This window comes from Giraffa tippelskirchi, chromosome 3 (genome assembly GCF_054371585.1).
Source record: "Giraffa tippelskirchi isolate mGirTip1 chromosome 3, T2T-mGirTip1v1.2.pri, whole genome shotgun sequence".
Lineage (NCBI taxonomy): Eukaryota > Metazoa > Chordata > Mammalia > Artiodactyla > Giraffidae > Giraffa > Giraffa tippelskirchi.
This window is the reverse complement of record NC_137277.1, coordinates 170,147,269-170,159,907: the sequence shown is the minus strand read 5'-3', so window position 1 is coordinate 170,159,907 and position 12,639 is coordinate 170,147,269. Positions and strand designations below refer to the sequence as shown.

General features: G+C 40.1%; 1 protein-coding gene across 7 annotated transcripts in view; it reads left to right on the top strand.

The window, feature by feature from the left end:
- DOCK10 (dedicator of cytokinesis 10) overlaps nucleotides 1-12,639 on the top strand; it is a 305,040-nt gene that overhangs the window by 268,644 nt on the left and 23,757 nt on the right. For 6 of the 7 annotated variants that reach the window (XM_081579665.1, XM_081579663.1, XM_081579662.1 and 3 more), the window contains exons 40-47: nucleotides 769-893; nucleotides 2,405-2,517; nucleotides 4,302-4,439; nucleotides 5,605-5,787; nucleotides 6,555-6,665; nucleotides 8,015-8,230; nucleotides 9,761-9,818; nucleotides 10,147-10,245. In XM_081579665.1, coding sequence (XP_081435791.1) covers nucleotides 769-893; nucleotides 2,405-2,517; nucleotides 4,302-4,439; nucleotides 5,605-5,787; nucleotides 6,555-6,665; nucleotides 8,015-8,230; nucleotides 9,761-9,818; nucleotides 10,147-10,245 — 1,043 coding nt within the window. The remainder of the gene's footprint in view (nucleotides 1-768; nucleotides 894-2,404; nucleotides 2,518-4,301; nucleotides 4,440-5,604; nucleotides 5,788-6,554; nucleotides 6,666-8,014; nucleotides 8,231-9,760; nucleotides 9,819-10,146; nucleotides 10,246-12,639) is intronic. The other variant, XM_081579667.1, reaches the window with a different exon arrangement.

The following is a 12,639-nucleotide window of genomic DNA, read 5'->3' as shown; positions in this document are numbered from 1 at the left end:
CTCCAGGAGTTACAGACAGAAGGAAACTCAAAATACTGGAAGTAATTCAGTCCCAAAGTTTAAGCCACACAGCCCCAAACCCATTATTCCCTGTAGCTCCAGAAATGGACCCAGACTCTCTTGGCTACCGAAAACCAAAGTCAGATTTCTTGGGCCCCAATCCACTCAGAGCACTTGATTTAGCCAGAACCAAATAAGCTTTGAGAAGTAAGACAAAGAGAAAACCAGTGCTTCTTCTGAGGCTTGACTCTTCAGTATCTCTTCCTCCAAATACTAAGAAATAAGAGACAAAGAGTTGTTTCAGACCAGATTTTACTTTTTTATATTTTACCTCCTAAAAATAATTGATACCAATTGAGTTGTGTAGTATTGTACTTTTTAAATGTTTATCACTATGCCTTTCTGAGCAACCAATAGCCAACTTAACATCCACGGAATCCCATGATTTCATTAAATAATAATGAATATGATTGTGCAGAATTTAATTCTGTATCTATTATTTTGGCAGATGAATTCTTTACCACTAGTGCCTCTTGGGAAACCCATTATCCTTTAGTATCTATTATCATTCTGAACCCTTTTTTGGCTTAAATAAAATTTCTCCAAAAGTACTTTTAAAGTTTCTGTCATCATGTCACCCCATAATTAATGGTTTTTCATAAAAAGTCTCTATTCAAAATGTTAATATGATACAATCAAGAGAATTTGAACAAACATTTGGTTTTCATATCCCTACGACTTGAACCATTTTTCTCATTTCATTTCCAGGATGCACACCACTTCCAGTCATGAAGGACAGAAGCAGCACAGATCACAAACTTTACCAATAATTCGAGGCAAAAATGCACTTTCTAACCCCAAACTCCTCCAGATGTTAGACAATACCATGACCAGTAAGTAAACCGGAAACAATAGCAGTAAGATGGTTATCATTTTTCTCTAGACATGTGCAGGAAATAAATTCATTATGTTTCAGAATGTAGGGAATGTTTCTGTGCCCCTCAGACCGCTGGTTTTCAGGCTTGCCGTAGCCCTGGGAACATTCCTGAGAGGAGAGAATCAGCAGGGAGCAGTTTAAAAAGTAGTGTCCTAGGACTTCCCTATTGGTCCAGTGGTAAAGACTGTGCTCCCATTGCATGGGGCATGGGTTTGATCCCTCAGTGGGGAACCAAGTGACTCTGGCATTGTGAGAGTTATGATTGCCTCTCTCAACCTGATTATTATCCACTCTTTGGGAAGAGGAAAAAGTTGCCTGTGTCCTAGAAGCAGCAGGCATGCCATCTTGAATCCAGTGTTGCACACATTCTAGGTGTGAATGAGGTAAAAAAAATGAGATTCAGTGTTTTCATATCATGTAAGTGTTCTTAATTATGGACACATGACCAAAGTTAGCTATTTGACAGTATTTGCCTTAACCTGTAAATAGATTTAGTACCTTTCTGAAGAGGTCATTCGTGCAGATCATCCACTCAGACTCTACGTTTGATCTATACCTAGAGCATAAAACTTGACCCAGACTAATTATGAAGGAAATATGACTATAGTGACAGCTGAACCAATGGAAAAGAAGTGGGAAATAAAGAACAGACTACTCTGATTCTCTAGAAACTCCATACCTGACCAATGAAAAGGGCACACACACTTCTTCATTGGTTCAAGCTACTAAAACAAGATGCATCAGATGTGTAGCTTAAACAAAAAATATTTACTTCTCCTAGTTCTAGAGAGTAGGAGATCCAAGATCAAGGTGCCAGCAGATTTGATGTCTGGTAGAAACCTGCCTTGCAAATGGCTACCTTCTTGCTGTGTCCTCACACAGTGGAGATAGAGATGATCCCTCTGGTGTCTCTTTTTAAAAGGGCACTAATCCCAATCATGAGGGCTCCATCCTCATAGTCTAATTACTTCTCAAAGACCCCACCTCCAAATACCATCATATTGTGAATTAGGGCTTTGACCTATGAATTTGCTTTTTCATACTGTTCTGACTCAAGGGACGTGAGTTTGAGCACACTCTGGGAGATAGTGAAGGGTAGGGAAGCCTGGTGTGCCACAGTCCATGGGGTTGCCAAGAGTCAGACATGACTTATGACTTAACAGCAACAACAATATGAATTTTGGGGGGAACACACATATTCAGTCTGCCGCATCCACTAAAAACTCTGTCTAGTATTTTTGCTTCAGCCAATAAAGAAATTGAATAAATGAAAGCATTTTGATTTACTAAATTACTCATCAAAACACAAGTAAAGATTGTATGTCTATACATAGGTTGTATATTGTATCTACATTGTACATATTGTATGTATGTTGTATATGACTATGTTGTAATAGAAGAAAGTTTTTAATAGGGTGCAAAGACTTGTCTCAGACCTTTATGCATTTTCTCCTTTGGACTTTGTAGGCAACTCTAATGAAATAGACATTGTGCACCACGTGGACACGGAGGCCAATATTGCTACAGAGGTTTGCCTGACTATTCTAGACCTGCTGGCCCTCTTCACTCAGGTCCACCAGGTGAGTGTGACCACAACATCTTCTGCAACATGATAAAACTAAAGATGAAAAAGTCATGTGAAGTCAAGAACATGTTTTTAAGACATTTAATGAAACCCATTAACCTTCCATAAATCAACCTGTGAGTGGAAAGCATGTTAAAGATGAGATTCAGAATTCATCAGAAGTTGGCAAATGCACAGCTGATATACACACAGACATTTCATTATTTTCCAGTAATAGGCACTCTTTCTTCCTTGTTTGTCCTGTTTTATGTCAGGCAAGCTGGGCTGAGTGAGAATGTGACCCTACTTTTTCAGTATCAGAGGGAGAGACAAATGATTGAACTAGATACAACAGATAAACAGACTCAACAGCTAGAGAAAACCGAGTGATAATGTTGAGCATCTTTTTGAGTGCTTACTTACCATCTGTATATCTTTGGTGAAATGACACCACTACCAGCTCTTAGAATGGTTACAGTTAAAAAGTTTTGGCAAGGATATGGAGAAACTGGAAGTCTCATTCACTGGTGGTGGAAATGCAAAATGGTACAAACACCTTGAAAAACAATATGCTGAAATAAAAAATTAAACAGAATCTATCTTGTGACCAGCCATTTCAATACTAAAGATTTACCCAGGAAAAATAAGTGTTTGCTCACACGAAGCTTTATACATGAATGTTCATAGAAGCTTTATTTTTAATAATTAAACACTGGAAACAACCCAAATGTTCATCAGCAGGTGAATGGATTTTCTAAAACAGTGATATAGCCATATAGTAGGATACTGCTCAGTTATGCTCGGTGAAAGAAGCCAAACAGAGCATATCCTATACAACTCTTTTTAAATAAAATTTTATAAAATATGAACTATAGAATTTGTATGTCAGTTACACCTCAAAGAAGTTATTAAAAACTTTAGCTCAACCTAATGAGCTTTTGAATGTTAAGGGTTTAATTAGAAAAACTTTAATCGGTAGAATAAAGACTACACCAAACAGAATGATTGTACCAAGAAAGTCCTACTTTCAAGTAAAAAGTCAGCATGATGGTAGAAAAATCAAAATCCATATTTTAATTCTTTATTGCTCAATGGAAATGTCAGTCAAATCCCATGCATCTTACAGACTCTTTTATCAGTGCCTTCGAGGACCTGCCTGTCTATGGCCTCTTCATCTTCTACCTCTCTCCTGACTCCACCCCCACTCACTATGCTTAGGCTACACAGCTCTTTTTTTCTCCACCTTGAACTCACAAGCTCCTTTTCAGCTCAAGTCCCTGGTACCAACTTTTTTTCCTTACTCGGACAGTCCTCCCAGATCTGGCCAGGGCTGACTTTTTCAGCTCACATGTCAATTCATTCATTAGAGGAGTCTTAACCATCCTACATAAAGTAATCTCACCCCCTCCCCCAAAGCATTTACTTTCCTTCATATTATCCTTCTACTCTGTTTTTTTATTTGGTAACTTTTTTCAGTCACAGCTGTATATAAGTTTCATTGGGAACAAGAATAAGACCTTCTTATTTTGCAGTTCATTTCCAGCACCCAAAATTGTGCCTGTCACATAGAAGATTGTTGTTGTTGAGTTGCTAAGTCACGTCCAACTCTTTGCGACCCCATGGACTGCAGCACACCAAGCCTCCCTGTCCCTCACTATCTCCCGAAGTTTGCCCAGGTTCATGTCCATTGAGTTGGTGATTCGGTCTAACCGTCTCTTAGCCGGTCCAGAGAAAATATTTTTTGAAAGAATACAGGTGTCCTTTCACTCATCCTAAATAAGTGCTGTGTTGAATTTCCAGAGACAACTCCAACAATCTGAATGTCAGAATTCAATGATGAAAAGGCTCTTTGACACCTACATGCTCTTTTTCCAAGTCAACCAATCAGCCACCGCACTGAAGCACGTGTTTGCCTCCTTGAGGCTGTTTGTGTGCAAGGTAAGGGTCCAGGATCCACAGAGAGCTCAGTGAAGTGTTTATTACTGACACTGAAAGTGAAAGTGTTATTCACTCAGTGTATCCGACTCTTTGTGACCCCATGGACTGTAGCCGGCCAGGCTCCTCTGTCCATGAAATTCTTCAGGCAAGAATACTCTAGTGGGTTGCCATGCCCTTCTCTGAGGGATCCTCCCGACCCAGGGATTGAACCCAGGTCTTCTGCACTGTGGGCAGATTCTTTATCGTCTGAGCCACCAGGAAGGCCCATTACTGACAATAAACAAGCATTAATCCTTACATCTCTCAGTAGGGTGGAAAGAAGGTTTGTTTGATTCTATGTTGATGTATTTGGTTTTATTAGACTGTTTGATTCATGGTCTCAGATTAAGTTCCCAGCCTTGACGGCCTATCTTCTGGATATAAAAAGGGAATAAAATTGGCATTTGGCTTCCAATTCTTTGGGTTCCCAGTGTTTGTGGCAGAGAGTTAGGTAAAATGTACCCCATCAACTGTGATATTAAATTGTTCCACTTCAGAAGAGTCCCCTTTGAGGACCTGTGGTTTTACAATGTTGAGTGAATAGAAACTATCTCAGAGCTCTCATTCTGTTGCTTTGAGTAATCATCCATTATTGATGCAAAGGATACTTACAACATGTTATTTAGTCACTCAGCCGACCCACTCCAATGTTCTTGCCTGGAGAGTCCCAGGGACGGGGGAGCCTGGTGGGCTGGTGGGCTGCCGTCTATGGGGTCACACAGAGTCAGACACGACTGAAGCAACTTAGCAGCAGCAGCAGCATGTCCGACTCTTTTGTGACCCCATGGACTGTACCCTGCCAGGCTCCTTGGCCATGGGTTTTCCCAGGCAAGAATTCCCAGGAAGTGGGTTGCCATTTCCTCCCCCAGGAGATCTTCCTGACCCAGGGATTGAACCTGCATCTTCTGCATTGGCAGGTGGATTCTTTACCACTGAGCTGCCATGGAAGCCCCAATACTAGCATAGACTTTGGTAAATAAAATTATACCCTCTTCCACCTACAAATGGAAGAAAAAGTCTAGGTATTTTTTAAAAAGGATTTTGTTCTAAGGAATTTTCAAATATGAGAATGAACAGAGCGAAATGAAGGAATTTGCTCATTTCACCAGCACTTCTGTCTCCGTAGTTTCCTTCAGCGTTTTTCCAAGGGCCTGCTGACCTGTGCGGATCATTCTGCTATGAAGTCCTGAAATGCTGTAACCACAGGTCACGATCAACTCAAATGGAAGCATCAGCACTTCTATACTTCTTTATGAGGAAGAATTTTGAATTTAACAAGCAGAAGTCAATTGTACGGTCACACTTACAAGTAAGTGCTGCCAGTTTTCATTAACGTTGTTGTTAAAACCACTCATCTGTTTCAGCATTGATACAAGCTTCCTGTTTCCAGGGCAACCAGATCCCCATTCCTTCATCAGATTCCTCCTTAAGAATGCTCATCACACTCAGTTCTGATTCACAGAAAGAGGGCAGCTGGACAGAAATTAGCAAAGTCCATAATTCCACTTGTACTTTTCCTTTTTTCTGCCAGGGAATAAATAGAATTATAAGGAACAGAGGTCCACAACCCTGGTTTGGTCAATGACCTGTTAGGAATTGGGCCACAAATCAGGAATTGAGGGGAAGCGAGTGAGTGAAGCTACATCTGTATTTACAGTCACTCCCCATCGCTCCCTTACTACCTGAGCTCAGGAAAACAAGCTCAGGGCTCTCACTGATTCTGCATTATGGTGAGCTACATAGTTACTTTGTTATGTATCACAATGTAATAATAATAGAAATAAAGTGCACAATAGATGTAGTGTGCTTGAATCATCCCAAAACCATCCCCTCTGCCCCTGTCTTCCACAAAACTGGTCCTTGGGGCCGAAAAGGTTGTGGACCACTGATAATAGAATACACAACTTGAGAAACCATGACTATTTCTAGGATGCCAAATTCCACCAGATTCTGAGGACATTCGTTGGGCCTACAGGGATAAATTCATGATACATCCACCCAACTCAATGGTTTTCTTTACACCTACTATTTTGGAGTTACTTACTTTTGAGATTCCATTTTTCTTTTCTCTTTCAGCTCATCAAGGCTGTAAGCCAGTTAATAGCTGATGCCGGGATTGGAGGCTCTCGTTTTCAGCATTCCCTTGCTATTACCAATAATTTTGCTAATGGAGACAAGCAAATGAAAGTAAGAAATGCATTGTGGACTTTGTTTTTTAAGGAATTGGGAATAAACTAAGCTGTTGGATTCTTTTTATGAGATGTCAAAATCACAAAAAACACAAATTCTGCATTTTGTTTATTGACACTTTGAGTCCTGACATTGAGTTTGCTACCACTTTGAGCATGTAATCTGTTAAGTGATATTACCAAGGTATGGGGCTGAATGATATGGAACAAGAAAACTAATCACATATATCAAATATATATATATATAAAGCACAGTGATTCTCTCATAATCCTGTTCTTGGTGAAATTCGTTTTACCTTTCTTTTAGAACTTTGTGGGGACATCTCCTTCAATCATTATACTGAAAAGTCCTGGGGTAGAGCCTGGTGACAGGCATGAGTGAACCCAGGGATTAAAATAATGTTTTAAGATCTCTTTCCCCTACTGCCTCTATTTTCTTGCCTCTCTGTCTCTCAGTTCAATTTTCTTCCTCGTTTACTTCATTTACATGTAGGCTGTCCCCATGAGCTTACTCTCTCAGAAATTCTGAGGACACTGATAGTAATCCGTGAATGGGAAATTAAAGTCCCAGGACTGAGTCTCTTTGATCCAACCTTGTATCATATGCCCAGTCCCTAAACCAATCACTGTGACCTGGGGTATCAAAGAATGTGATTGATTGGCCAGGCCAGTATCATGTCCAGCCCTAGTGCCTGGGAAGGAAGTGGTGCTGTTGTTGTTCAGTCACTAAGTTGTGTCTGACCCTTTGCAACCCCATGGACTGCAGCACACCTCTGTCCTTCACTATCTCCCAGAGCTTGCTCAAATTCATGTCCATTGAGTCAGTGATGCTATCTAACCATCTTATCCTCTGCTATCCTCTTCTGCTTTTGCCTTCAGTCTTTCCCAGCATCAGGGTCTTTTCCAATAAGTTGGCTCTTCTCATCAGGTGGCCAAAGTATTGGAGCTTTAGCTTCAGCATCAGTCCTTCCAATGAGTATTCAGGGTTGATTTCCTTTAGGATTGACTGGTTTGATCTCCTTACAGTCCAAGGGAAGGAAGCAGACACATGCAAATCACACAAACCAGAGCCAGAGAGGATGCTAGACGATGTCAAAGGACAGTTAGGATGCTATCACTAGAAGAAGGTAGGCTAGAAGATAAAGCGGACTCTACTATGACTCATCTTCAAATGTGCACGACCACATTACAATACATAGAATTTATCCACAGAGAATATACATATTTGTGAAAAGTGTATAGAATGCATCAGACCATGATGCCAGGCCATAGCTAAAAGCATAACTTGAAGTGAGTTAACTTGTGAAATCTAAACAGATAATGACCCAGGCTCTCTGTTTTCCAAAGAACAGCAATTTCCCAGCAGAGGTGAAAGACCTGACTAAACGAATAAGGACTGTTTTGATGGCCACGGCTCAGATGAAGGAGCATGAGAAAGATCCAGAGATGCTGGTGGATCTCCAGTACAGCCTGGCAAACTCCTACGCCAGCACCCCCGAGCTGCGGAGGACCTGGCTGGAAAGCATGGCCAAAATTCATGCAAGAAACGGAGACTTATCTGAGGTGATCAGCAAAGATTCAGTCCTTCTTTGTCAGCATAGTCCTCTTAATCAGGACCATTGGATTGTCATTTACATCAGGAATATAAAAAGTTAACCATATTCCCCCACTAATGTCAATAAGACCTGATTTTATTGTGTTGACCAAAACGTTCATTCAGGTTTCTCTCTAAGAGTAGATGGAAGACCCCAAATGAACTTTTTGGCCAACCCAATATGTTATGTGCAATACATTTGCATGTAAGATTCAAGGATACCTGACTCCATGTAAATGATATCAAATAAAAGCCAGAGTCTAGGGGGACCAGCTGCAGTTGTAGGATGTGCAGTGGAGGCCAAATGCTAAAGCCTGAGGCTAGGGAGGATGATTGTAAGGGTATCTGGAAATTAAAAGTTACGTAAGTTACTGTTGTGTGTGTTAAAACTTCTTCCCAGGAATTAGAGTGAAATGGGGAAACTTACCATCATGGTGGGTGGTAAAGGCAGTTTCGAGTAATCTGTCCTCATGTGCATCTCATCGAACTAGCAATGGAAAGGTTCACAGTTCTAAGGGCCACGTTGATGAGAGGCCACCGTGTGACAGTTATAAATCAATAGCTAACTTTTCTATGTCTGTTTAAACACTGGTGGATTTATGGGCAGCAACTCACAGCACCCATGTGGGGCAGTTTCAGACAATCAGTGGGGAAGTTCTGCTTCGTTCCCAAAATTTTGCCTGCTTTGGGAAGAGATGAGTTTGTCCAGGAAACCTGTAACTCTTCTAAATGCGGGTGAAGGGCTCTGGAATGGAGGTAGATCTGAGCAAAGGCCTCACTGGATAGCAGTTCGGTGAGGACAAAAACGAGCGACTCTGGTTCCCTCGGACCACCCTGAATGTGGAGAAGTTCTCCTCGAAAGTTTGAAAGGAAATGCTGAAGTCGTTTGGATCCTTCAGCCAGTCAGCATGTAGTGTGTGTTCAGCAATGTTCTAGGGCTTTGCGAGAGATTTTAAAGAGCAATAAAATGTAACTCAAATAATCTGGTTGAAGAAAGCATACGCGATACATTAGGTCACACTACCTCATCAACTGCCGCCTCTGGAGGCTACCATTTTAAAGACGACAGAAATTCTAAGGGGCGCCATGGCTGGAGGTTAAAAAAAATAAAAGTAAGAAGACAGCTTATTTTCACTTCCAATTTACATCCAGATGCTATTTAGAGAAAGAGGAGAAACATAGCTATTAATGCAGGAAGATAATTCTGTAGAAAAATACTTCAAGTCAGCTCATTCACCCACCTGGAAACTAAATCAAGAAAAGCAAACCAAAAAAAAAAAGAAAATCCCAAATATGCTTTTTATTCTTGAGGGTGTACTTTTTGGAAATCTAATTGATTCTCATTTTCTGTTCTACCATGAAAAGGATTTCTCTGCATATTCTGATTTGGAATACTGACCCACCTTGGAGGATTAGTCTGAATTAGACTGATGGTAAAATCTTTAGTATGAGATAGATGGTAAAATCTTCCTCTCACACTATTTGCTTTTCTCTTACAGGCGGCCATGTGTTACATCCACATAGCTGCCCTCATCGCAGAATACCTGAAGAGAAGGGGTAAGACAACCATGTGTGGGGAGAAATCAGCATGTCAAAACCTGATAAATAAACTAATAAATACAGTGTATTTATTAGTTTTAAATTTGATTAATCTCAGTGTTTTAAGCAGTGTTAATTTTCGCAGATATTTCTAATGACGCTGTACTTTTAAGTTTTACCTTTCTCTTCATGCCATCATCATGTTTATTTTATGCACAACCAGGTTAACTGGTCCACTTCTTAGTTCCAAATGAGAAGGCTTCACTGATTAACGATTCATAGTTTCATAAGCTTGAATTAACATAAACTTGTAACAATGTCCTCACTTCATCTTGCACTGCCATAGGTTACTGGAAAATGGAAAAGATTTGCGTACCATCCCTGCTCCCGGAGGATGTCCACCCCTGTGATAGCAACCCATTACTAACAACTCCCAGTGGAGGAAGTGAGTGATTTAACTGGCTCCTATACCCCCAGGGCACCATGCGGAGGAAACCAAGTCCTGATTCAGCTTCACTCCAATGAAACTTCTAAATGTATTCCCAAAAGCAAAAACTGTCTCGGACCTACATAACTTACTCTGTCGAAAGCCAAAGTTCTTACCATTCAGAAATTCCATCATCAAACTTTATGAAATTTAGGGACCTCAAGAGTTCTCAGCAAACAGAAGTGCATCTTATATAATATGATGGCCATCTTTTGTTACCAATTTGCATGCTAGACTGTCTTTGGGATTCTATTCTGAAATGGATGAATTGTTTAAAGTTGCAAGAGAAATCCATTTTACTGTTGAAATGTCATATAACTGTTTATTCAAAATACGAAGTACAGAAAAGTGACAAGTAAATATAGTATATATACAGGACCGTGGGCTTCCCAGGTGACTCTGTGGCAAAGAATCCTCCTGCCAATGCAGGAGACGCAGGTTTGAATCTTGAGTTGGAAAGATCCCCTAAAGTAGGAAGTGGCAACCCACTCCAATATTCTTGCCTGGAAAATTCAATGGACAGAGGAACCTAGCAGGCTACAGTTGCATGGGGCCAGAAAGAGTCAGACACGACTGAGCAGCTGAGCATGTTCACACACATATCAGAACTATACCTGTAATCTACGTGTTTCAGTTTCTTTAAGTATACATTGATTCTGACAATTTATAACATATTGTAATTTACAGTATAATTTTCCTTTAATTAAAGATTTTCCATCTTTACCATCTGATAAAAATTTTGTAACAATAACCAAAGAATTATTCTTTGTAAAAAAAAAACAATGTATCCTTGTAAAATTTTGTTCAAACCCAGTTTATGAACTTCAATCTATTTCATAATACTATCTTAACTTTCAAAATGAAATGGAAAACTCAGTGTATGAACAAGAGAAACAAATATTTAAATGCTTAGATTAAAATATCTAAACAAAAGGGAAATGGGCTTTGGTTATAATATTTTGGAAACGTAATTGGTCCCTTATTCTTTTAAATATGTATATATCTTCCAAAAAGTTTCAGTGGATTTTGCAAATAAAATATTTGAACCAAATGACCAAAGTGAGTTCTGAGACATTAAGCTCATTCGTTTGAGGGCCTTAAAGAAGACACCAGACTTGGCCTCATGACTCATGTCCACGATAAAATTCAAGGGTCTCCTTGCTCAGTTCCATGCTTCCTATTTATACGGGCAAGTCATCAAAACCATCCTTGTTTTATTTAACGTGCCCTTCCTCCTCATCTGTTTTTTTCATAATCAGATACCATACAGTTCCATAAAGACTATTTTGAGAAACCTGATAAAACTAGGTGTCAGTTTGAGAAGTTGTGGGAATTTGTAGACCAATGGTGATATTGGAATAAAATATCAATAAATGAGATAAGTGTATACAATTGACCTTTGGACAATGAGAAGGTTGGGGCAGCCAACTCCTGGGAATAACTTTACTGTTGGCCCTGCATATCCACATCCCTGGATTCGACCAACCACAGACAGTGCAGTGCTGCAGTATGTACTTACTGAAAAACATCTGCATTTAAGTGGACCCATACAGTGCAAATCTGTGTTGTTTAGGGACAACTGTATTTGTTTTGTAAACTTGAAATAATGAAGGTGATTATTTATGATGCATTAGCTTATATTTGTATTCATTGCCATATATCTGAAGCTCATTGGCGTATATTTGAAGTCCTCCATGTGTTTCTATGTTATGATGTTTCTAAGTCAGAGAAGTAAACTGTCCCTTCACTACAGTGCACATATGATAAGACCACAGTTGGCCCTCTGTATGTGGGAATTCCAGATCTGCAGATTCAACCAATCACTCCATCAGTGAGAATCCACAGATACAGAAGGCTCATCATACTATGTCGTTTAAAATAAACGACTTGAGCATTTGTGAAAAGGAAGTGTTAGTCCCTCAGTCGTGTCCAAATCTTTACTAGGCTCCTCTGTCCATAGAATTCTCCAGGCAAGAATACTGGAGTGGGTAGACATTCCCTTCTCCAGGGGATCTTCCAGACCCAGGGATCAAACCCAGGTCTCCTGCATTGCAGGCAGATTCTTTACCATTGGTGCTATCAGGGAAGCCCAACATTTATTTGGTAGTGTTGGGTCTTAGTTGTGGTATGTGTGATCTTTAGTTGTGGCATGCAAACTTTTAGTTGTGGCATGTGGGATCTAGTTTCCTGACCAAGGATCGAACCAGGGCCCCTTGCATTGGAAGTGCAGAGTCTTAACCACTGGACCACCAGCATTTGTAGAGTTTGATATCTGCTGGGGGTTCTGGAATCGATTCTCTGCAGATATTGAGGAACAACTATAGAGGTGAATTTAGGTGACTCCAGAAAATA